This window comes from Diorhabda sublineata, chromosome 1, assembly GCF_026230105.1.
Source record: "Diorhabda sublineata isolate icDioSubl1.1 chromosome 1, icDioSubl1.1, whole genome shotgun sequence".
Taxonomy (NCBI): Eukaryota; Metazoa; Arthropoda; class Insecta; order Coleoptera; family Chrysomelidae; genus Diorhabda; species Diorhabda sublineata.
In genome coordinates, this window is record NC_079474.1 from 6,388,836 (window position 1) to 6,416,434 (window position 27,599).

Genomic DNA, 27,599 nt, shown 5'->3' on the forward strand with positions numbered 1-27,599 from the left:
AACATTAATATAGTGTATATATTGAAAAATAAGTAATAACTGATTTCCTTTGAAAAATATTTTTCACATTTTATTGGATTGAAGTTCTCAAAATAAAGTGTCAAAAGGTTTTTGATACTTTGTCTTTAGCATAAGGAATTTTTAGAATACACAGGATGATTCATTATAAAATATAACTGTTTTTTATTATTTTTTAATTCAACTATTAAATACTTTAATACAATCTTTATAAGTTAACCATAAAATTAATACTGATCAAAAGTAACGTTAATAAGTTTAAAGCACTAATTTAAACAAAAAGATTCACAAGAGAGCCGAAAATAGATGGTGTCCACTCATGAAAAGTTAACGGATATTAAAGTAACCTCAAAAATAACATAGTACGATAGTTTTTATGACGTTATCAATCTATTTAAATAATGTCCAGTTGTTAATTGCTGGAGAATAAAGTTTCTCGTTTTTTTATTACACCTGCAAATGAAATGTAATTGATAATTAAGACAACTACTTTGGTACATATTCATTTAACACTACAATACTATTTTGTTAGTAAAATACATATTTTTGATTATGACAACCCCAGTTAATAATTTGAACTTAAACGAAACTTTCACAACCACTTTTTTTATTTCATGTCATTATTGTATGTATTTATGGCACATTAATTTAGATGTAAAAATTTCGTTAATGTTTAAAAATTCCACAAAATTACACATTTATTGTTTTCACCACACCAAAGATGTATTCATAAATTATTGTCTTTAATACAGCAGTAGTATTCAAATAATTTTATGTAGTAGTAATTATTCACATATACAAAAACTTAAAGCAAGATCAATAAAAGATCCAGCCACCTAAAGCAAGATCAAAGCTCCACCTATTTAAGACAAGATCAAAGATATTGCCATATAAAGCAAAATAGTTAAAGATCCAGGCATCTAAAGTCAGATTAAAGATCCATCCATATAAGGAATCTTCTTAAAGCAAGCACAATTAAAAGAGATATAGCCATATAAGAAATAATAATCAAAGATCTAGCTTTATATAGCAAAATAATTAAAGATCTAGCTACTTAAAGCAAAACTAAAGATCCACCTACAATATCAGTATGCCAATAAATAGAACGATACTTTGAGATGATATGGCACATATTTAAATGATATTTACAATGTATAATAACTAAAAAAGTTCTATTTTAGTATTATTTTGAAACTGGGAAGCTAGAGTTAGGTTTGGATTTTTCAAAGAAAATTGATACAAAAATTAAAACACTTTTTGACAAAACTTTATAATGTGATCTAACTCAATTTATATCGTGAACATAAATACAGATATTGGAAATGTATATGATACAAAATAGACTATCAAATGCTATATGAAATCCGAAAAATCTCAAGCCAATTTACCCTTTCATTACAAAAACATTTTTTTCATAGTCGAATAATTAAAATAAATGATGTAAAAAAGTGTTTGATTTGTGAGCTGCAAATCTAACCTGAATAATCACATACTATTACCAAATGCACGCCATGGCTTAAACAATTAACTTGTAGACCCCATTTCTAACATCTTATCCATCACCACTACTTATAATTTTGCCAACTACTATAAATATTATTATACATTTTATTCTGTTACTAAATAAAAAATATTTCTTTTATTACAACCAAGAAACGTCGAAACGAACCTGTAAAGTTACATTTTCTAGAGCTTTCGTGAAGCCTTGAGGAATCGGGAAGCATCTATAACGTCAGGTTTGAAACTTCGCATAGTTAATACAAATAACGCAACGTTGACAAAACAAGAACAGTTCAGTTGTACAGATGAATGTTGTTGATATAAATTATTCTAAATTTGTAAAAAATAATTGTGAAAAAGTAAAATATTAATAAAAACAAATGCATTACTAATTGCGTGCAGTACTCCTAGCTATTTCACACATTCACACTAATGTATTAATAAGATAAATTTTTTTGCTTTCGTACGAGACATGGCTATTAAATATTGAGACTGGTCGTGCTAAATATGCGCCAGATATCACCGTAAAACTTTCGATACTTCAAATACTAAGATACTAAACAAATCAGTATAGTCGTAGCCTCGAGATGTTTATTTGTTAAGATAGTTGAACCACTAATTATTATGAAATTTCACTTCAAACTTATGATTTATTCAAAAAAGTGTATGTTAGTGAATTATTATTGCAATCAAGTATTTTTGATTGGTTTAAGCGTTTTCAGAATGACCGAGAAGACCTTCTAGAGAATCAAAAACAAATACAGTATCAAGTAGGTAGTCTGACTCCCAGTTAAGTATCTGTGGAAGAAAGAACAGGACACTGCATCGGTCCATTCCAAATGGTCTGTCCAGAGGTTTATAGCTAAGTTCAGCACCCTAATGTTATATCATCTGCCTTATTGGATCAATTGAGATTTTGTAAGAAAAAGTAGTAAACGAGTTGAAGGAGGTAACAGAAGAATACTTGTTTCAAAGGTTTGCTGAAGCGTTGTATGGATAGAGGAAGAGTATATATTGAAGGTGTATAAATAAACGTATGAATTCAAACTAAATTATTTTACGGCGCCAGTTTTGTTATTTGATAGCCATAACTCATACATTTCAAAAGGTATAAATGGCAGAGAAAATGGAATAATAGTACAAGATATTGCTATCAACTTTTTCTTTCATTGGTGAAATATACTATTAACAATTCTGATAAAATTATCACAATCATTAAATTATAATAATATACAAAACAAACCGGGATGTCATATCAATAATACTATTAAAGTTATATAATCTTGTAATAGTTACAATGTAGTGGATGTATTAAATGAATATGACTGTAGTTACCTAATTTTTTTGCTCTCTAACAAATTTCGGGAATCGCCCTTTCATGTTTGTATTTGCGTGAAAACTTCATAAATTTTATAAAAAACTAATCCAAAAATCAAGATTACCATGAAATTCCTGAAAAATAAGATGAGAACGTGGTGAAAGAATATAAAACAATATTAGAAGAAATTCAAATTGCAGTTTAAGAATATTAGAGTAGAATTAAAATAAACACACTTGAAAATTTTGCGATTGAGAAAAAATTTGAGAGAATTAATTTAAAAAGAAGGATAGGAGACGAGGAAGTAAGGATTCTTGTGAATTTATAGTTAAAGTATTATTATATGTCATTTAAAATACTCGGATACCTTTAGAGTGGAAAAATTACAAATGATTAAAGTTGTATACATATTCAGGGCATTGTCATATAATGTAAACGAGTCCTGTCGGTTCATCGAACTTTACAATTAACTGTTTCCAAATTTCCTGGAATTTTCTAAAAGTCAGAATAGCTTCAGAATATTCAATATATGCAATGTACAAGTTAAAGAGGAGAAAACAGTCTATCTAACCTAATTTCACTTCCCATTACTTCGAATCATTTTTCCTGGATAGACTCCTGCCGCTTTTCGGAATCATGTATCTCCACCTCGAATCTTTACTCAATTAGACGATCACAAAAGGTTCTTCCTGGCAACTGCTTCAGTAAGACAAATGACTTTTACATATTGAATCGTCACCCTTATCATAACCACATACCCTAGAGTAACTTTACCATGTACAACCCAAACGTCAAATCACATCTAAATCCATTGGATGTAGTTACACCGTCCAATTAATCTTTAATAGTAACATTTCACCTCACTCACAATACTCGCCAAGTGCGCCCTCACATTTCTATTTATTCCGATCGCTTAGTGGCAAAAAATTTGAAAATTTGGATGATGTCCATAATGCCAACTTGATTTTTTTATTCAAAAACCATTTGATTTCAAATTTGTTATTTAAATGGTAAAATGTTGTTGATAACGAAAGTTATTAATTGAAAATATAAATTTATTATTATTAATTTGTATATTTTATCAAACAATTAATACAAACTCTTTTCCAAATGTTAGAACACTCTTAAAACACCACAATGTGAAATTATTAAATATGAAACAAACATACTAAAACTAATTTTTCTGAAAAAATTGTTGAATATCTTTTTATATGTTATTTCCTATTTATCCAAATTTTTTTGTAATTGAAGTAGTTGGGTTCAAAGTTGGGAAGTCGCTGATATTTGATGTCTGACAATCCTTCAATTACTAGTAGCAGTACATTGAACTGCTGAACTCTTCCAAGTCCCAATAATTAGATGTAGCAAAAGGCTTATGGGGCCTACTTCTGTTCATTCATCATTTTATCAAACGGATAAGGAGTTTATAATAGTAAGTAACTACAATGATAATATTGCAATCATAGCTAATTACTAATAGAAGGTTTTTATTTATTTTTGAAAGGAATCAGGTAATACCACACGATCACAAATTGTAAATCTTAAAAGACGCTGATCTTACTGTGATAAAAAGCAAGAAAAACCATTTTATATTGGAAGTAGTGGATTCACTTAAAAATAATTCAAATAATTCAATCTTTAGAGATGTACTTGACATAACTGATTCTTGTTCCAGAAGTTTTAAAATATCTACCAAGATATATTTTTTTCAATATGTTTGTTACAAATTTGAATTAAATATTATTATGTTACTGATGGCAAAATATGTATTACTGAGATTTTTGCTAAAGCTTTCAATCAAACTCAAATTACATACTGTGCTTTTTTCAATGTAGTCTCTCTGATTTCGAATGCTTTTAGTAAACACTCTACTAAGTATCATTTCCAGCCACGTGTTGGTGACATAACCGTGCTGTTCTTGAAAAACATGTTTACAATCCCTAACGATAGTAAAATACAAAACAAAAATATTAGTTTAATCTAAGATTCAAAAGTTCTAAAAATACTCATCATTTTCAAACAACCTAAAAAAGTGGATAAAAAATTAGAATATGAATTATATAAAGTACAAAACCTTCTTTCTAAGTACATACTGCACATAGATAGCAAAGTTTAATTGTTATGGTCAGAAACAATATCAAAACATCTTTGGTTAAGCACATTTAATATTTTCGGAAAGAACCAGTTATCGCATGGTCCAAGACATAAAACAGCGTCGATTTGGTACACGACGTTTGAGTTCGTAAACTGCTAGATAAAAGTTAGTTCATCACCAAACGGTATTTGTGGCTGTTCTTTCTGGCCGGAAATGAAAATAGCAGCCTGTTTTCTACAACGAGAAATATGCCGGAAAAATTGATAAGGTCCACGAGTGCAAGAGAACAGCTAGAAATACCGGTGGGTGATGAACTAACTTTTATCTAGTAACGCGACTGCTATGTCGAGCATGTTGGAGGGACGAGGTAATACAAAGAACCATAAGACTGTGAACAGGACTACAACTTTTAATTTTTTTTATATGTATTAACTGTTATTTATCTGTTTATATGTGTCAACTTCTAATCTTTTCAATTTTTATATCGAGACTTCTTTATACTGTGATGGAAAATGTTCTTACACTGTGATATAACATATATAGATTGTAGCCAAAAATGTATACTTTGCTTCTTTATTCAGTATAGATTTAATAAGGCTGCTTATGATGCACAGTTCTATTGTTAAACTACAGTGAAGCAAGTAAGATCTTCATTTTGTAGAAAACTTTTGTTAGCATAGTTGATAATTGTGCAAAATACCATGAGAAAACTTCAGCGGGACAATGGGATATCCATTTTGTTAAAGTCCTCGATATCCATTGCGATTGCTGGTTATGATAGACAAGGTCACTGGAAAACTCCGGTGAAGCAATAATAAAGGTCATTTGGTGTGTATTGTTATTGGAAAATGAAGCAAACAACATATTTTTTTTGTAGGAGCATTTTTATAATGCTACTCCTGATATACACTGCGATTAGAAAAATCTAGTTGAACAAGCAGGATTTTTATAATGTGATCTTCTGTAAGCATTTTTCGGAAGGACATTAAAACCAATCAAATGAAGTGCAAAATCTCGTTATCATGTCAACTTCTAGCCTTGGAATTATTTCGCTTTTTTAACTTAAAGGTTTAACTGTATCTCCATGCTTGATAGATAGATATTGAATCACAAAAAGATGACAAAAAAATAGTTTGATTAGTAAAGTATGGAATATGAGAATTATAAAACACTTTCTATAAAAATTTTATATGAAAAATATTATTTAGGTTGTTTTTTTTTAATACAATAAATGACACCTACCGATCACAAACATCTAAAGTATTTTTGTTTTCGCCTTCTACTGGGGGAGTATTATCAAAAGCTGCCATAACCTCTTCCACATTTTCAACAATACCACTATCTTCAGCAAAGTGTTGTTCGGGCCATTGCACTCTATTTTGCACTAATTTTTCGTTATTTTCGGACTCATGTTCTGACTTATTTTCTTGTATATTACAGTGGTCTTGGCATATATCTCTATCTTGAAGAATATCTGATCCGTCGATTTGATCTCCTTCCAGAATAACTGAAATAGGATACGTCGAGGGTAATTGAGTAGCTGGTTTATCGTCTTCTGAATATGAAGAAGCAGCCGATTGACTTCGAGTCATTCGTAATGTATTTTGGCTACTGGAGGGTTGGTAAAGGCTTTGCGTAACGTCGCGTGCTAGAGCTGTTGGCGGTCGGACTTTCACTCGGAAGAACTTGGTGCATTTTGGTACTTTGTATCTATTATCCGACTAAAAATAAAAATAAGTTGAAATAATATATTTTAATTAATCACTTTATAGCAAAAATATCGCCAACAACTGGTTATCAACGATGGATATAAACACTGTTTATGCTCCATGTTCGTTTACACTGATACTAGCAATTTTTTTATAAATTTTTAAGGATTAATTGACCTTTTTTATATGATTATGCAGTTTTTGAATATTCTGGAGTGTCCTTAAGTTTTACTAAATGTTCTGGAACTGTTCTGAGGAACGAGCAGGGGAAACATCGATAGATAATTTTGAAAAACCTTCAAAATAATAATAAGAAACTTAATGAACCTTAACTTTTGTTTAATAAGTAGTCGAAAACCCTGTATGTAATAGAAATATATCAAAAGTGGATCCAGATAATTTTATAAGAAATTTTAATCATCAAATTTTTTTCTTGAGAATTTTTTCAGATCTATTATGTTTTTTTGAAGTCATTATGGTTATCAATTATTTCCAACCCGTTAAAACATTTTTCAAATATAAATCCTTTTTAGACGTTAATTTGAATTATAATTTTATTAGACTATAGATTAAATTTAAAATAGTTAACAAGACCCATGTAGGAATTGTAAAAATCTGGAACAATGTTGATGCAAATAAATTCAAAAAATATTTCGTTGGTTATATTGTATCACTAGGGTAAGAGAAGACCAATAATTTGGGCAAACAAGGGGCCCATTTCATCGCCACCTGTATCGTTCTATTTGCCAGGAGGTTACTAACAAACATATTCCTGAAGCAGTTCCAAAAAATGATATCTATTGATGCTCTGGAACTCTAAGAAGAGCTGTAGCATAGAAGCTTTAAGGGGCACACGATAGATATTTTTAGTGTGCGATGTAAGTATAAAACTGCAAGAGTTTCAATCAAATCTATTGTATTACTATCAAATAGTGACAGATATTATTTTAAATAATAGATTAAAGAGACAAAAATAAAAGGAAAAAAATCTACATTTAATTGGTATGTTTCTGATTATTACTGAATTATATTTTCAATATGGAAATTTTGAAAAATACAAGCTTGGATAATAAATTCTATATGAATATAAAAGAACTTCTTACCTTTCTAGCGTAACAATATTCTTTGTTGATTACTTCGCCTATACAAAAAAACTTATTAGGTCCATTTTCATTGATTTCAAAGCCTAATTCTTCTAAATAGTCAGAATGTAAAAAATAAAGATGCTGTTTGTCCTGTACAACTCTAAAATTTTCGTGATCTTTGTCCCAGCAAACTATTACACGATCACCAGGTTTGCAGCTTTCAATATTAATAATACCTTTCTGTGTATATTCCGATTTTTTCTCGTCTTTTCGTTTCATAGGACTAGTAGTTACATCAACTTTAGCTGGAAATATTTATTTAGATGTATATTCCACAAAAAAAACTTTTTAATTTGAAATTTTTATAAAATTAAAAAAAACAGTTAACAATAAATATGAAGATGGTAGGGACCATCACAATAAAATCAATCCAAAAACAAAGGATTTTCAAATAGAAACAATTAGTGTACATTAAGGGAAAATTCGAGGCAACTAGATAAAAATCATATTACATTTAGTTACATTAATGTAAAGTTATACTTTAAGAAGCATTATCTACTATTCCATAGTCAGTCAGTCAGCGAATCGGAATATTTTTTAGACTGAATATGGTCAGTCAACTGCCATTTGGTTAATTTACAGTGTTTTTAGAGGTCCACAATTTTAAACTGCCTTAAAATAAATTCAATGAAACTGAATATACCATACCTCTCGCAAAGGGTAGATATAAATAAAGAGTAATAAGGCTCAGACTCAATAGATCCGGCCTTCCTATGCTTTGTCGACCTAACCCAGGCTTTCTACAGGGTAATACAACAAATAGTCAAGGAATTCAACTCTAAACTAAACCGTACAAGAATACAGCACGACAACACACTGACAGATGACATTCCAATATCAACATGAATTAGACAGGGTGACAGTCTAAATCTAATGCTTTTCAACCTTGTAACAGACCGCCTATTAAACAAAGTCAAAACTACAGAAAGAGGATACACTATGGGAATCAGCGATTTGTATACTATGCAGATGATACTGTCCTCATAGCAGAAGACGAAGACAATCTACAACGAATACTTCAAGATTATAAAATTATAGTTATTAACTTGAAATTATCTAGGAACTTGAAGCAAGTTGTATATATACGAAACAGCTGTATGTCCCATATTAACCTATGCAGCTGAAACGAGAGCGAATACAAACAGGACAGAACAACGTCTGCCAACCTTCTGGCTCAGAAAACGCAGTTCTGACATTAGATAGGCCTGCGACTAAACAATAGACGAGAGTGGAAGGCACATGTCAAAACAAGCATTTAAGGAGAAGTGGACTACCAGAGGACCATTAGCAGGTCCTCTAAAGTGATGGGCCGAATCATGGACATAAAATATAAATAAATATAAATAATATTTACCTTCGCAAACAGCCACGGATGTTGACATATCTATAGACTTATCTTTCGACATTTTACTATTTTCTAGTTCTTCTATTAAAGCTTCTTTTTCGCTTTGCAGTGTGCTAATCATCTTCAATAACTCAACATCCGAACTCTCCGTCGCACTTTCGGCTAATTGTTGAATTGTTCCTTTATATTTGATGCATTCTAAAGTTAGATTCTTTTCTCTTTCCATAAGAACTTCGATTTGTTTATCTTTTTCTTCTGAAATTTTTATCGCTAGATCTTGTAAAGCCAGATTTTTTTCTGATAGAAACTTCGATTCGATTTCTCGGATCCTATTATCCATTAATTCCATTAATGTTGTTCGTTCTTGTTCTACAGCATCGTTAACTGCCTTTTCTTTTTCTAGGTCGAAATTATCTTTCATTTGTTGAAGGAAAGTAGAGTTACTTTGTAAATTATTGGAATCCAATGATTTTTCAAAGGTATTATCTGAAGGACTCCTTTCCATAGTCATTAATTTAAATCTAGATCTTATATTTTCGATCTCAGCTTTATGATCCTTAACTAGCCTATCCGAAGTTTCTTTTATTAATTTATTCATTTCTTGATCTTTTTCAAGTAACTGGTTCTGAAGATCTTCTTTTATTTTGATATTTTCTTCATTTAATTTAACTAAGTTTTCTTTCAATTCTTCTAACAACTCACGAGATTTCAGAAGATCGTTTTCTAAAGAAACTTTATCATTCAGTAAATTTTCAATTTGTTTATTATTTTCTTCTTCTCGTTTACTCAATTCCTTAATTGCATCTTCATGATTTTTTGTAATTGATTCTAGAGTATCCTTTTCTTTTTGTTCACGCAAGACGATTAGATTTTCCCAAGAATTCGTTAGGCTATCGCAGTATTGACTAGTACAGTTTTGTGTAGCTAACACGTGTGTTTTCAGGGCAGAAAGTTCAGATCGGAGATCCAGGGTTGCTTCCATTGCTAACTGATGAAGTTTACCGAGTACATTTTTTAATCGATCATGTTCGGTTCTGGATATTTGAAGATTATCCTGAAATTATTTATTTAATTTAGGTAAAGTGGATAAATTATTTTAAATAGAATTTGTGCTGCTGGTGTTATTTTTCTTATCATAGTTATTTATGTGGAAGTTTATATATTTCACTATCTGTCATCAACTAGAGACTATTGGGTTATGCATTTAAATAAATTTTTCTTTAACTAATGGTTGCAATACTAAAATGTTTGAAATAAGTTCAAAAAGTGATAACAAAATGTTAATATTATTACATTTTATAGATAAGAAACCATTTGAGTGACACAGATTTAGTGTGATTGAAATCTAGGATTAAATTATTTATATCATATCCCAAAGAACCACTAAAACTGAACGCTAATTTATTGTGAGCAGCCAGAGTCATTGGAAAGACATATAGCAATTTTTTTAATCAACTATATGGTCCCCGTGTCAATATGGAAGAAAACAACTTTCAAATGAGACTTACCACTATTAGAACATGTGTAGGTAAATCTGCAGCAAAATTTTGGTATAAATAGTTTGATGAAATTCAGTATCTTTTGCCCTACGTAAACAATATGAAAATTATAGCCATTATAATTAATCACATTTTAAAATTAGACCACATTTACTATGATGGAGCAGGTTCTAATTGAAAACGAAGTTTAAATTCGCTTCACTTTCTGCTGTGGAAATAGTTTTTCATATCCTTTCATTAAAATTTGAATTAAGTATATTCTGATTTTGTTAATTTTATTGTCTTTCATCACTTTTGGAACTGCTACTATTTGGATAAGCATTGTCCTTATCGTATAAACCCTTCAAGATTTGACTGTATATCTGGTACAGGTCTCTATTTTCCGTGTGATCTGAACGAACTATTGAGCCGTTTACATATTTTTAAGTCGATTGACTTTAGTTTTCCTTGATACTTCATAGATAGTCCTCAGAAACTTGAATCCTCTTTCTTCTGAATCTACTTTTCATCCTGTGATCTTTCCTCCTTTTTAACACATGTTTGGCACAAATGAGTTCCAACCACTGCAACCAAACTGTCTCGAACAATTTATGATTTCCTTTAATTCTAGATTCGCTCTCCTTCTCTCTAGTCATCTTCTAGCTTACTAAAGATTTTATTAAGCAATCTTCTTCCCTATCGGTTGATTTAGATTTATATCGAGCCCAAACAATATAGTAGTTTGGATTACCATTCTGTATAGCTAAGTTTGGCATTTCTTAAGATGTCTTCTGATATTGATATATACTTTTTTGGAACTTTATTTTGATTCCTACAGTGTGATATGTGCTCATCTCCACGACTTGGTCTTTTGTTTGTTATGTTCCTATACAAACACTTTGGTGTTAAAAAATAAAACATATTTCTAGCACCATTTTACTAATTTTTCATAATAATGGCTACAATCTCTCTTTAATAGCGAACTTTATCGTACTAATCAACACTCTACTCCTATATTATTAGTAGGAAAGTCAGAGAAAGGCACCAGTATGACAAGTCCAAAGAAGACATGGCTACACTCTCACTTATCGAATACTATCAATATAGGAGGGTTAATGGTACTATATAAACTTATTGTAAAATGATTGATGTGTTTGTGTACATGCAGGTTTGTAGGGAGAGGATATTTAAAAGGATTATGGGCCACCAACCACAGGAAACTAAAGATAAATATAAAGACGGAAAAAAATTGTGACCAAATTAAACTAAAATATGCAGAAATAATTAAGAGCATAAATCATACTTTTAAAATATCTGATATGTGTTTGTGCGTGTTGATAATGACACTAGTTTACCCGTGTTTCACAATATTTGAACAAATATTTATTAAACCGGACCACAGTTTTTGTATAATTTTTTTAAGAATTAAGATAATACAGTTAATAGATTTAATGAAAAATAATGACGGAACAATAACATAGTCTGATACAAACATTTGATAATCGATACGTGCAGATCGATGATTTATTTTGTTTTCTTTCCCTCGCCTCAGGTGAATTTTGGTTGCAACCACCTTGAGCACCACACTTGCAAAAATTATCAATAACAATAAAACCATATAAACTAGTGTGATTTAAGGAAGACAATCACATATTGAAATTCAAATAGCATTCTTTAGGCGCAAATGAAATGATAACAGCAAAAATGTACCTAAATTTTTACCCATACTGTTGTATAAATATTTATACCTCTAAACCCTAAAAAATCATAAACACTACGTGCAAATAAATCTAAATTAATCGCGCATAGATAGTCTCATTAATTTGAGGCCGAACTGATAAGTTTTAATTAATAAATACGAGATATATTCGTAAAGTAAGTTCTTTTTAAATTATTCTGCAATGCGAACGCACTTTGTGAAGGAACTCGATCATTGTTCTGTTCGTTTCCTCGAGTTAACCCTACTTCTATGTTTTCTTTCCCATCACCATTGTCATTGATAAGTCTTCCAAGATAAACGTAACTGTTGACTGGAATTCAATCATATTTCGCGTGTGTAACTCCACTTTAAAAGTTGGCATGCGTCATTTTCATGAACTTGGATTTCTCTTTATTTGCCATTCTGCTATTACTATGAAAGCCCTGCACGTATTTTGCAGTCTTTTTCACTTGTTGATAAAATTACCACATCATCTGCATAGGTTAGCAACTGTGTTATTTTTGTTATTAGCGTTCCAGTTAGTACCACCTTATTTTAGTTCTATATTTGTGTTAAAGCTATCTGATGTTTTTTGCTTTAGTAGATAGAGAATTTACTTGTTTTAGTTTTATATTTGCGTTTTTTGTATTATTTTTTTTTTTCGGCGCTTTCGAGTTTCATTTTTCTGAGCTTTTTCTGTGATAAATGATAAACTGATTTATGCAGTTGATGAAGACAGACAAGACCAAAGGTTCACAATAAATATTTAATTTTCACATCTTTCACAAGAATTTGCATTTAAACATCAAACATGATGCATTTCTTGATTCGTTATAAATAAAATTTGTACTGTAGATTGTCACGGGGATGAAACATGGGTTGCTTATGATATATACTTGAAACCAAACAAGAAATCATGGAATGGTGATACACTTCATCTTCAAAAACTAATGTACACAGTTTTTTAGGATAAAAAAAGCACTAATTCTTTTGGTGGCGAGGGCTAACAATTAATAAGATCCTTATTGGATGATAGACTCCTACAGCTCCATTCTCATTTCGAGAAAGTTTTAATTGTTCTTTGATACCCGAAGATGTTATGGTTTGATTCAGATGCGGTAATATTCTATGAAGAAAATAAATAGAAGATTGTACCACACTCTGATAGAAATACATGGCAAATCACTATGTCGAATTATTATTAAGAGTGGTCTTTTTTTTCATAATGAAACTTTACGAACATCTCTCGTTTATCAATAAAGAAGTTGTTATTCTGAAATTTTTGAAACTTCTGTTATAACTGTAACCAATAAAAATAACTCTCATATATTTGCAAACACTCACAACGATAATAATCTAGTATCCAGAAACTAAAGAATAGGACAAATTACCACACAAAAGCTTCTATAAAAATCTGTACGACTAGAAATAGAAATATTAAAAAGCGCAACTGAAACAGATACTGGTATAAATAAAAAGTTTTGTTCGCTTTTAATGTTCAAGAATACCTGCAACAAAGCCACGACGTTATGAGCGGTATCGAGTTGTTTAATGAATTCGGAGCCTTGACTGTGTCCCGTTTCGATACTAAGGCTCGACGGTAGGCTCTCGTCGATGTAAAATTCATCATTTGAAAAATCTCCTACTCCGGCGAGGTTCTGCGTAGTTTGGTGGCCCAAGGGACTATTTACCTGCGGACTCTGTGGAGTGTGAGGTGAAATGGATTTAGATCTAAGCACGGGATTTCCGTGATAGTGGGAGTTGAAGCAACTATCTGTAGGTCTAACATTAGAAATTTCTTCTATGGATTCTAAGGATGGATGTTTGATGTTAGTAAATGAATCAGTATTGGAACTGACGCTTAAAGTCCTTTGGGTGTGACAAGAGGAGTGTTCTTGTTGAGTGGGTTTTTGTTGGAAAGTTCTAGGAGGTTTTTTGGGAGGAAGAGACGTTTTGTTGTCACTGACCTCTGTGGAGGTAGATGCATCTTGGGTGTGCGGACGAAGTGATGGTATATTCCTATCGAAATTAGGTTCAGGAGGACTTTGACACACTTTCTCAAACTCCTCAGTATCCGTTTCAGATTCACAGCCTCTGAAAAAATAAAATGAAAATAACATGTCTGTTACTTTGAGAATTTTTTTAGCAATTTTCGTCAAAAGGTTCAATTGATATGACCAATACTAACTTGTCTAGCTCTTTATGTTGTGTTATACCAACTGCAGTAGTGAGACAAGGCTCACTACCAGTACATCTCAATATGTCCTTGTCTAAATCGCTAGCCAAACCTACATCATTAACTGCCTGTATCAGTTTTTCTTCAACTGCTTTCAATGCTTCTTCATTACCTACTGTATCCTCCGTTTCTTCTTCTTTTCTAGTAAGAGAATTTAATAGAAAAAAATTCGTATAACTCTTTGTATCTGGTACATTCAGCTTATCTGCTAAGTCTGGAATTTCTGTTTTCAGACTAAAACAAAATAGAAAAAATAAACATATTGGTTATAATAGTTGTTACACATGTCGAAATAATTGTTCATGATGTGAATGTACTTAACAGTAATTAAATAATTTTTGTTGATAAAAAGGGGCATTAAATAAGATGTTATTGAAGTTAAATTAGGTTTACAAGCATCAAAAAGAATTTAATCTTGATGCTAAGTAAGAAGGAAGACTAAGAATGGAAATGAGAACCCGCACCAAAACTGTTAAACAGAGGAATCAAGAAGACGAGATCGACAATGATTCACTTTTGAGAATTCCTAAATGGTACTCTCAAATAAAGAAGAAAAGAATTTACAGTAGTAAATTGAAAAATTGTATTACAGTCTCGTTACTGGCTCCACATAAAATAAAAAAATTATATGAAATTTAAACACTATGTGCTACAACTTACGTATCTATATCTTCCTGCGTTATCGGGGGCAGAGACATGTCAAACATCGGAGGTGCTTGAGTAGCGAAATTTGGAGGAAGATCTTCCATACCGGGAAATAAAACATTAAGGAAGTGCCCTTGGAACTGAGATCGAAACTCCTTTCTTCGAGTCACCTCTTCATTGTATATTGCAAGCAGACGGCAGGCTAATTCGGATGCCCACTAAAATTAAAAACGTTATAATGATTAATAACGAGACATTTTAAGAACATAATTACTGACAAAATAATGATAAGAAATTAATTTTCAACATCTTCTGATCTTACCAATAAAAACTGTTGAGAAAATGTTCTTCTTCTGACTACTTCGGTAAGAGCGGATAGATAGTAGGTTGGACACATATGCATTTGCTGGAGAAGACCTATGTTGTATTTAAGTTTATCTATATCACTACCATATGCGTCCATTTTGTAGTAGGCTTCTGTAACTCGATCTTCGATATACATTACCCATCTATGAAAAATAATTAAAAATACATTTCAAAATAGAATTGAAAGTAGAGGTAAAAAATTATAATATTGATATTATTACAATTTATATTAATTTTCAACCTATTCACTGGCAGCACGAAATCAAGGAATCAGGAAGGAAATGATCATTATAACATTTCTAGCTGAATGAAAGAGTGATATTCAATGATACTTCTTAAGAAATTTTCTATTATGTGGAAGTAATTACTTGGATGACAATTATCAGAGTTAAGTACCCACAAAAGACTTTTTCATGTACTACTATAGTAAATAGTTAGAAATAAATTATATAGATGGAGATTCTTGAGAAACACTCTCAGCTCTGCATTTGTTTTTAAGCATACAATTAGTAAATGTTATTAAGATCAATGAGACAAGTGAAGCAGTTTATTGTGAAGAAGCAACTGCTTACTCTTAATGCTTTTGAGATTTTGTTTTCCTGAAAATGGCATCAAGTTGAAACTTTATATGTGTTACATCTAGAACATTTGTTGTATACTCCGTAAAAGATAAAATTATAGAATTTAATATGCTTGATTCACTTGTTTCTCAGCCCACACGTTCTAATCACCAAATAGTATGTACATGTTCTTCTAATATGACAGGAAGTTACAGTTAAAAGATTTCAAACTAAAGAACAAATGTACATAATTTTTCGGTTTTCTCTATATTGCTTTTAAAACAGACTCTGTGTATATACTCATCTATGCAACTAACGGTTTGTGATTAGTCCACTTCAATGAACACATTAATGAAATTTAATAAAAGCAAATAAAATATTCAATAAACCTATTCGATTTTAAGTTATTTCAGAGTTTGACTAACTCTTTGGTATTGTTAACTATTATCCTATCGATTGCGCCATGTTTATATAGAGTTAATTGAATTGCAGCATGATTTATTGACTACTTAATAGCATGTTACAGTTTTCGATTTAAAATATTGATGTAACTTAATCTGTAAAAAATCATTGGTCCATTGGAGAGAAGACAGTTTGTATTGTTTGATTAAAACTTATTACAATCAAGGAGAACAATACTTTTTGAGATTTCTAAAAACTATTAAATAAAATGAATTCCTACTCACTTGAGCCGATGATACAGATTTATACTTAGTTCTTCTTTCGCTTTGGCACATCTTCTTCGAATGTCACATATTTGAGCGTGGTAGCTTGCCATCATTGCTAGTTGTTTTTTATGAGACGTACATAAATCGGGAAGTACCGATGGATCTTTTGTATTACTTGCCCGGCTTTGATTCTGAAAAAAAAATGGAATTTAGTAGAAATAAGAACGGGCGTAGTATCATGCTGTTTTAGAGGTAGCCAAAAGATATTGTTGGTACAAATGATTTTGATTGCAATAGTTCTGAAAACAATTTAAACATTCAATAAGTATGGAAAACGCAATCAAAACTTAATAATAAAAAACTAAGAAAATTACTCAATACTAAAAAAGAACGGAAGCAACTTATAGTAACAGATTTTATTAATAACTTCAAGTTAGTCAAATAAAATCACAATTTTCTACAGCGTTTTCAATATGGAATAAATGAGGCGCCTAGAATGAAAGTCCATCTCAAGAAATTTTCGGAAAAAACTGTCACATACTGATGAATCATAAGAAATTATTAATTTTTTTAATAAAAAATCAATGTTTACTTTATAACAGAGACAATGTATGATCGAGATCCCCACAAAAAGTTTCATAAATATTTAGAAAAATTTAAAATCAATATTTGGACTCGTTGGATTTTGATTCTAAGATTGGGATTTGACGGGATTTGAAACAAAAATAAGCTTAGAAAGGGGAAAAAAGAAGGAATGTATTGGAAAAAATATAATAATTATATGAGTAACTAGATTATACCTTTTAATTATGAATCAAACCCTCCAACCATACTCGGTATATGTACCACTATGAAACAAGTGATTTGTAAATGAATCAAGCCTGAATTTAAAACAATCAACTTTATAAACTTAATGAGAACTTATAGAACAAGTTAGTAGCTTTCATTCCAAGGAATTATGTTGGAAGAAATGGGAAGATAGGATTTGGAATTAAACAATAGAATAGAGAAGGCGCAAAAAGTGTATGTCTATGCCATGTCTTCATACTTACAATTAGACAATTTGTATATGTAACGATTTTATGAAGATATGATTCTTTTTAGATAAATCGTTCAATATGATTTATTTACCAGAACTGCACAAATAACTGAATAGTAAGATAGAGCAAGAACATAAACAGGAACAGGGACAGACAAGCCCTTCACGGGACCTGAACTCTTCTGTGGTAGCAGCTGTAGAGCAATAGAAACAGCATTGGAAAAGAAGACAAAATCATATATTGGAACAACCTACAGAGTCTGAGACAGGAAAAGACTCTCCTGGGAAATCATAACCGGAGAAGATCTGCTCAATGTAGTATCTACCTACCTAACAATCTACGAATACTGACAGTATCCTATCGAGGCACTGTCGCCTCAATAGATCCTTGAAGACGGTAGACTTAGCAGATAATGAAGCGTGCAGATTTTGTTGCACTGGGGACGAATCTTCTATCTCTCAAAGTGTGAAATACTATGGAACTCCAGAGCTCTACACCTGGGAGCGTATGAAATAGAAGACAAGATCTCTAATAGCTACAGCTATTTCACATTCTGGAATTTCTAAAAGAAGTGGGATTAACAAGTCAGCTGTATTCCCCAGTTTCGCGACAAGAAAGGGGAACACAAATGATCACAGTGTATATGATATCCTGATACATACATACAAGAACTTAAACGGAAGTCTTTACAAACTGAATATTTACAAGGAATGATTGGAACATAGACCTGCAGTTTTGTGAACAAATTATGAATTAACACTTTAACAACATTTTGTTTTCTAATGAATCCACGTTTATGTTAAATGGGGGGTAAACTCACAAGCTTGTTTATATTGTGATGAAAATTAATGCTGTATAAAGGAAGGTTATACTCAATGCCCATGAAAGTAAATGTTTGATCTGGTGTTGTAGGACATCAAGTTATAGGTCGAATATTCTTTGAGGAAGCTTTCAATGGAATAAGATAATTATAATTCTTGGAAGAATAATTAGTAAACAGCTAATTTTTTTCCATCCCTGTACATACTAAAGTCCTGAATAAAGATATTTGGTTTGAACAATCATTTAAGTATTTCGATGCGATATTTCCACCAGATAAAAGGAAACCCATCGAATGGTAACCAGATTATTTGAACTTGTCTTTATGAGTGTTTTTAAAAAACAGAGTTTTTAAGATCCGTTGAGGATCCATAAAACGAATAAGAAGTTAATCAGTTATAGACTTTCTGATACGCCAGTGATGTCTTACTTGAAATGACCAAAGACTGATATGCTTTGAAAACTCAATCAGGCTTTGGCTTAAAACTTTTGACGAATTAAGATATTGAAGAGGAAAAGACTACAGTGGCTTGGTTCCGCTGCCGGATGAGACTGCATGATGTCACCATGTCAATAACCAGATGTTTTCCATGAAGGCGGTATCGAGTTCTTCTGCTTGACTAACGGCTAGCTGCAGATTTCACGTAGATAACATCGAGCCTTTCTGCGAATACAGTTTTACAGCTTTTGGAGCTAATTCGTTATTCTTAATAGGCTTTAATTGGTTGGAAGCCCTGAGAGGAGGAGGGTTTGAGGTCGAGTCAACCTTGGAATCCGGGGAGGTTACGACCTGAGCCTTGGTTTTCCTTCTACATTTTTCAAGTATTGAATTTATTCCATTTTAGAGACTTTCTCTATATAATGTCCAAATTAATAAAGGAAAATCTTTTTTACTTTACTATAGAATCATTTTTAGTATACTGCTGAAGGAAATGTTAAAATAAAATGAAAGAATATTAGCTATTATCTTTCCATCGATGTTAAAAAACAACGGAAACATGTCATGCATCACATAATTGAATTCTAAGTAAATATTTAATCCATAGAAATGAATTGTTCATTGAACCCCACAGTCCAAGTTTAACAATAACAAACAAAAAAAGTCAATGGCAGACAACAGAGGATATCAAATCAGGTTTCGCTATTCATAAAATTACAATCAATAGAAAAACAAAAACAAGTTTCTGGTAAATATTCAATCGTAGATAAAACAGGTTGGATAGAGTGGGGTAAATCAGTAAATTTTATTTTAAATAGGTCTTTTGATACATGATATTGATAATAATTGTGTTTCAACTGCTTTTCAGAGATGATTGAAAAAATATACGTTCAAGATCAGAATATCCATTAATAAATTGGAAAAACGGTGTTGTGACTCTGTATTTGTAAATAAAACCGTGTAGAACATTCAATTAGGTCACCACAAATAAAATTTAATTATAATATTATAATAAGTGCCACATGTGATAAAACAAAATGTTACAATTCTTGAAGACATTTTAACTAACATAAATATGTAATGCTGAATAAATAACATAAACTTATATGAATACAATACTTGATGTTTAATCATTGGTGACATAGTTACAAATATATTCACTGGTGATTAAAAAGTTAAACATATACAAGTGATCATAAGATTATAATAAACATTCGATAATGTTTGTTATTTCCTGATTTATAAATCATCATAAATCATCACCAACATCAAGCCTTTCAATCCTTTGGATTATGGCTATCATTTAAAGCGCTTTAAAATCCTTTTTTGACGTGAATTACTCCTCGTTTTCTATTTTTGCTTTCTTTATAGATGTATATTTATCGGATTTGATCCTTCATAAGAAAGGAAAACCTCCCAGAATCTCCCACAGAACTAGGACAAAAAGAAGAAGTCTTCACACGAAAAATATCGTGCAAAATACGATGAGGAACTGTAGAACTGACAGTGGATGGTGAATTGTCTTGTTTAGTATCCATTCGACTTTGTCTGCGGGATTGTGTTAGTCTTCAATCTAACTTAACCTGTTTAGACAAGGCAATAAATGCAACCGTCTGCCTAACATCAGAATTTCTTCACACTCCCTTTCACTAAATTATTATTATTTACCTGGAAATAAAGCAAAAAAAAAATGAACGTTACTAATTTTTTCTTTATTCCAAAATACATCATCATCACCATTAAGCCTTTCAATCCTTTGGATTGTGGCTATCGCTTATAGCGCTTTAAAATCCTTGTTTGAGGTAGATTACTCCTCGTTTTCTATTTTTGTTTTCTTTATAGTTTATCGTTTGTCTTGTCTGCTTTTGTTATTATTTTCCATTCCTTTGAGTTCCAGCATTTTGCCCGCCAGTTCTCTATATTATGTTCTCCTCTATTTCGTTTCTTTATCTGCCTACCTATTCTTCTTGGCGACAATGGGGTCCACTGCGTTATTCTTTTGATCATTTCAGTTGGTTTTCTTTTCATTATATGCATCAGTTGAGTCTTTACGCTTTTATGTATGTCACTATATTTTCCTTCTCCAGCTCTTTCTCTATTTCTTCGTTTTTCTTTGCTCTCCTTTCTCCCTTCTGTGTTATGTTTGGATCTGTTATAGGTCTCATTACCTTTCTTTCAGTTCTTTTAAGTTCCTCTCTCCTTTTGTTGATTACTGTTGTTTCCATCGCATACGTGATTTCTGGTCTTATTAGGGTTTTGTACATTTTTATTTTGTTTTGTTTGGTTATGTTTTTTAAAAGGTTTTGTTTATTCCATAGCTTTTTTGTATCCTTTCCTTTATCCTGTCTCTGGTTGCTTGTCCCAACATTTATAAATGTGCTCTATCAGAAATAATATTAAACTAATAAAGTATAAGCTGATAATGAGATAAACTTACATTAACGAACGAGAGAGTTAATTCTGCTTGTTGCTTGACCAGCTTCTTGGCTTCCCTCATAAGTGTTTCTAGCCCAGACAGTCGTTCTCCCAATCCTTTAATTTCCTTCATTTGGATATTGTCTGCATTTTTGATAACCTCTGCGAAATCTTTGGAGAGTGACTGGTAGAGTTGCTTATCAATCTGTATTCAAAAAAAAAGAACCAAGAATTAGATTTTCCTGAACTAAAAAAAAACCTCATGCAAGGTTTGTTTGTAGTATTAAGTAAATTGGCATATATAAAATGTAATTATATAAATTAATATCATAAATACTAAAAAATATGCAATACTAAATCAATAACATTGGTAAAACAGTTGTGCCGTGAAAAAACAGTGTAAGTGAAAAGCGAACATAATGTATGTCAGAATCTCTTGTGTCCTCCTTTCTTTATGTGATACTGGAGATTCCAGTGAATTAATCTCACTCCTCTTAAAAATCTTAGAATGTGGGATGGCTCTAGCTGCCAGAGATTTTCGTCTTCTATTTCATACGCTCCCATGTGTAGTGCTCTGGAATTCCTTAGTGTCTGACACTTCGAGAAATCTAGCATCTTCAGGTACCCATTGAGGTGACAGTGCCCTGATAGTACTCTTGTTAGTATTTGTAGGTTGTTCTTACTTAGGCTGATACGTTCAGCAGATCTTCTCTGGTTATAGTTTCCCTGGAAAGTCTTTGTCTCTCTCAGCCCCTGTAGGTTGTTCCAGTAACTGGTTTTACCTCTATCTACCTTCTTTTCCAATACTTTTTCTATTGTTCTGTAGTTGATACCACAGAATGGTTCAGGTCCTTGCAAGGTAACTTTATTTTTAATTTATATCTTGTATAAATTGTTTAGGCATTCCCAAACTAGTTTGGATTTTAATATATTGGAGCTTAGAGCTTCAATGGGTGCTTGGTTATCGAACAAGATGATGGTTTCTTGTTTGAGATAGTTATCTAGATTGAATTGGATACATTTTTCAATTGCATATATTTCTGGTCCAAAAATGCTTGACGTCAAAGCCCAGGCTTTCAGAGTGGGCCTGTACACTCCTATTCCAATTCTGTCTGCTGCTTCAGAGCTATCCATGTACCATAGCATTTCTGTTTATTTCTAGTATGGTGTTTTGATCTCACTTCTGCAGTTTAGTATTATGGTGATTTTTTCTCAAAGCTGAACTTTTTTGGTAATTCGTCCTAAGGCATGTCTCAGGTTTGTTCATTTTTTAAGGACGGTTTTCCTAGTTAATTTTGTGTCTGAACAATCTGAGTGACGTTTTACCCCCCACGCTTCCCAGTATTAAATGGAGAGGTGGGATATTTAGTGTGGGGTTATTGGGCATGATCTCATGGCCATGGTTGTATACATGCAATCCAGTCTTTAAATTTTCGAAATATGGTTCCTCGTAGTATTCATACCCGTTCTATTACCGCAAACTATTGCCACAATAGGAAATTTGAGTTACAAACCCAATTATTCTCTGTAAAGTATCTGCACACCTTTATGGCTTATATAGCTTTAGTGGTTATCTTCTAATCATGTTTATTTACTTTCTAGTGTGATTCCCATATATTTCCCATCTGTTTTCCACTTAATGACTTGCCCGAGTTTTTTCTTACTAGAAGGTAATTAGGTAAGTATAATTCGAGTTGCATTAGCTCCACCGATAGACACCACAATTTGTGTAGTTGAATCGAACATATCTGATATTTTCTTTCCATTGGTTGAGGTGCACCAGGGATACTTTCTTATGCTGAGTTACACTCTTAGTACATGTAAAAAATTGAATCTTAACGATTAATCTGCTAAAGTTTCTTGAAGAAAGGAAAGTTAACTATCATATTCATCATGAAAAATTCTTTGAGGACTTTGTTAGAAGAACTGGAAGAAAGAAGAGAAAGTATTTACAAATTGCGCAAAGAAAGATCGATACTACATCCACATTCAGAACAAACCTTAGCATATATGTGTATCTGAAGAATAAACTCAAATATATCTGAATGATGACAGGTTAAAAATTAGTTTTTCAATGCCAATAGTATTGAGTAATGGCGAATATTTTTTACAGGTCTTAAGATCTGTCTAATGTTACCTTTTTCATACAAAACAAATTTCAGGACGGATATCAACTTCTTTTAAATACACATTTTTCATATTTCTTAAAAAAATTAATTTTTATATAGAATTGAAAAATATATCACCTGCTGAACGCCTACGCAACAAATTTCGTATAATTTATCTAATGGTCCATATTTTTTGGTGGCGTTTATCCAATCAAACAGAGTGATTACTCTACTTGTCTGTGAAGTGCTACTAGAAGCTTCCTCATCTTCCCTTATCGATGCCTTGAAGTTTTCTATAAAGGTTTTCGCAGCTGGCATTAGTAAGGATGGCAAAACTGGAATCCTTTTCAGTACCTCTAAATCTCTTTCGAAACTGCAAATAAAAAGAAAATTGAGAAAATCTGTATCGCTTATTATTGAAAATATTAAAAAATATTTTGTAAGCTGACAAATCTTGATAATAGACAAAACTTAACGAACGAGTATTTCCAAATACCTTTTAGATATATTCTATTTGTTATTGTAACATTAAAACCTTGTCCTAGAAGCTAAGGGACGATGAAACAATATTAAAGATTCAATTTTATTTAGCGAGTTAGATATAGATGAAACAAACTGTTAGTTATTTTAGTCATATTCCCCATATTTCAAAAACCATACTCACAAGATTCTTGATGGATTTCTCTTTAAGTAATCATCCTGTTGCTCAGGCGATATTGAAAAAACGACTGAGCTTTGTCTTATGTCTTCTTTTTTATCAGAATTTTCACCTTCAGCTGGATCTTCCCTGTAATAAGTAATTTACAGAATATATACCGGGTGCTTGATAAAAATGACTTGCCATTTTTATTCATTGATTTGTAGTTTACCAAAATAACAATTTGATTAGTAATGATGAGGAGATGAAAAGAGTTATCAGTGTTGATCTCAAATTGATTAGGAAGAAGGTTCTACTATTGTATTTAATTCCCTCCTCACATTACCGTAAAATATAGAATAATAAATAGAATTTTTTAATAATTCCATTATAAAAGTACCAGAATCAAATTTGGTAACGTCTTGTGATAATCGGGGGTTGATCGACTATAAAAATGATTTATTTTCCACAAGCATCATAAAATCCTGACTTAGTTTAGTCTTTAGTCGAATATCAAGTTATTGTTTACAAAGCGAAGAAACTCTTATTGCAAACAAAGAGATAAAATGAATCGATATTTTTAAGTTACGAAACTTAAATATTGTTTCTTCATAAAGAGATAATTTGAATAATGGCTGAGAAAATATCGTGGTTTGTAATAATTTTATGATATTTATCACAAGAAAAGATCCAGCCATAATACAAACTAAACTAACAATTGAAAATGTCAAGATGTAATTTAGTAAATTTTCGTATAAGTTATGGTTTCGATAGCTTATTTTGCTATTCGTTAATATGGCAAAATAACATTAAATTATTAATTAAAACACAAAATTAAGCTCTACAACTAATAAAGATGACCTTTAAATAGCCTTAAATATCCAAAAATAGTCCAATATCATCAGATTAAAAAAAATAATTAAATAGACAACAATGGTCCAATACTATGAGAATGTTGAAACTCTCTTCAATCGCCAAAAGACTAAAGTCTCACAAGTAATGACTACGACCTTTAAATGATCATAGACAATAATTAAAAAGCCAAAATTGCTTCAAGATCATGAGAACGTTGAAACTATTCTCAATCAACAGAATAAAAAATTAAGCCCATCAAGTAATAATAATGACTTTGAAATGGTCATACACAATAATTAAATAGGCAAAAATGGTTATGATACCGTTGAAACCATTCTCAACCAACAGAATCAAAAAAATGATGCCCTCTAAAGTATAAATAATGATTTTAAATTAGTTACACACAATAACTGAATGAGCAAATGATCCAATAACTTGAGAACTTTAAAATTATATTCAATCAAGGAAACTAATAAAATTAAAGCCTTCAAGTGATAATAATGATTTTAATTGGACATAAACAATAATTAAATACTCAACAGTGGTCCAGTATCATTAGAATGTGCAAACTATCCTCAATCGCCCGAAGATTAAAGCCTTACAAGTAATGACGATGACCTTCAAATCATCATATATAATTGAATAGCCAAAAGTGGTCTAATATCATGGGAACGTTGAAACTATTCGTAATTACCATAACGAAAGAAACTGAAGCCCTGTAAGTACTAATGATGATCTTTGAATAGACAAAAATAGTTCAATATCATGAGAATGAATAAAATTAAGTCCTTCAAGTGATAATAATGATTTTATTTGAACATAAACAATAATTAAATACCCAACAGTGGTCCAGTATCATTAGAATGTGCAAACTATCCTCAATCGCCCGAAGATTAAAGCCTTACAAGTAATGACGATGACCTTCAAATCATCATATATAATTGAATAGCCAAAAGTGGTCTAATATCATGGGAACGTTGAAACTATTCGTAATTACCATAACGAAAGAAACTGAAGCCCTGTAAGTACTAATGATGATCTTTGAATAGACAAAATTAGTTCAATATCAGGAGAATGAATAAAATTGAGCCCTTCAAATGATTATAATCATTGTAAATGGACATAACAATAATTAGATAGGCAACAGTGGTCCAATAAAATGAGAATATTGAAATTATCCTCAATCGTCAAAACGTCAAAAAACTGAAGCCCTACAACTACTGATGATTACCTTTAGATGATTATAGATAATAATTAATTAGCCAAAAGTAGTCTGGTATCATTTATCGTCGAAACAAAAAAAAAAACGAAACAGAAGTTCTGCAAGTAATTACAGAGACCTTAAAATGGTCATAGTTAATAATTAAATAGCAGCGGCCCAACCTCTTGGGAACATTGAAATCATTAGCAATAAACAAAACCAAAAAATTTAGCCCTTCAAGTGGTCATGTAGGTTTTTTTTCTAATTGATTATAGACAATAAATAAATATGCAGCAGAGGCCCAATATTATAAGAACGTTGAAACTATTCTGAATCAGATAATACAGATAATAATTAAATAGGCAAAAGTAGTGCAATGTCATTAAATCGTTGAAACCATCTGCTATAACCATGAACATGACTTTCTTTTCAATTGGTCATAAACAATAAATAAATAGGCAATAGTGGACCAATATTATAAGAGCGTTTAAACTATTATGAATCACCAAAACCACAATGCTGAAGTAGTTTAAAATCACTAGAATGTTGAAACCATCCTCTATAACCAAAATAAAAAACAAAACGGAAGTTCTGTAAGTAATCACAATGACCTTAAAATGGGAATGTTGAAATCATTATTAATCAACAAAACCAAAAAGTTAAGTCCTTAATTAATGATAATTACTTTATTTCCAATTGGTCATAGACAATAATTGAATAGAAAATAGTGGTTCAATATTATGAGAACTTTGATTCTGAATCACCAAAGCAAAAAATTGAAGCTCTGCAGGTAATGATGATGACCTACCAGTGATCATAGATAATAATGAAATAGCTAAAATTGATCCAATATTATGAGAGCGTTAAAACTGTTCTCAATAAACAAAACCAAAAAATTGAGCCCTTCGAGTGATATGATCATAGACAATAGTTAAACAGTCAAATCATGAGAACATTGAAACTATTCTCAAACATAAAAAAAAACAATTTAAGCCGTACAGGAAATAATGGTGACCTTCAAATGATCATAGATAATAATTAAATAGCCTAAACTGGCCTGATGTAATTGGAAACAATCCTCAACCATCAAAAGTAAATGTAGACTAAATGGCATGTGGGTAAGTTCCTTAGATTAAAATTTTACTGCTTTAAATTACATTACAATTAAATCCTGGTAATCTGAGCTCATTATTAATAATAATGATTAAAGAAAAAACCAGTTTCAACAACTTATCATTATCTGAACAGACTATTATGTTGTGAACAGCAACTTTTGATCTGGAGGTCAATATCTATACCTTCC

The 27,599-nt window shown here is 31.2% G+C and overlaps 1 protein-coding gene and 1 long non-coding RNA gene across 12 annotated transcripts in view; one reads left to right on the plus strand and one right to left on the minus strand.

Annotated features, from left to right (window-relative positions):
• Positions 1 to 27,599, minus strand: part of LOC130445526 (RB1-inducible coiled-coil protein 1) — a 62,927-nt gene that overhangs the window by 6,293 nt on the left and 29,035 nt on the right. For 3 of the 11 annotated variants that reach the window (XM_056781239.1, XM_056781256.1, XM_056781248.1), the window contains exons 5-16: positions 24,268 to 24,390; positions 23,742 to 23,976; positions 21,518 to 21,700; positions 16,801 to 16,973; positions 15,511 to 15,697; positions 15,204 to 15,406; positions 14,496 to 14,777; positions 14,275 to 14,401; positions 9,140 to 10,184; positions 7,744 to 8,030; positions 6,174 to 6,652; positions 4,653 to 4,776 (exon numbers count right to left, since the gene is read on the minus strand). In XM_056781239.1, the coding sequence (XP_056637217.1) occupies positions 4,653 to 4,776; positions 6,174 to 6,652; positions 7,744 to 8,030; positions 9,140 to 10,184; positions 14,275 to 14,401; positions 14,496 to 14,777; positions 15,204 to 15,406; positions 15,511 to 15,697; positions 16,801 to 16,973; positions 21,518 to 21,700; positions 23,742 to 23,976; positions 24,268 to 24,390 (3,448 nt within the window). Of the gene's footprint in view, positions 1 to 13; positions 472 to 2,853; positions 2,971 to 4,652; positions 4,777 to 6,173; positions 6,653 to 7,743; positions 8,031 to 9,139; positions 10,185 to 13,815; positions 14,402 to 14,495; positions 14,778 to 15,203; positions 15,407 to 15,510; positions 15,698 to 16,800; positions 16,974 to 21,517; positions 21,701 to 23,741; positions 23,977 to 24,267; positions 24,391 to 27,599 lie in introns of those variants that run through there. The other 8 variants (XM_056781191.1, XM_056781201.1, XM_056781212.1 and 5 more) reach the window with 5 other exon arrangements.
• On the plus strand, positions 4,944 to 7,628 carry LOC130445590 (uncharacterized). Its single transcript, XR_008910065.1, has 2 exons — positions 4,944 to 5,751; positions 5,809 to 7,628. It is a non-coding gene; the product is annotated as an uncharacterized LOC130445590 (long non-coding RNA).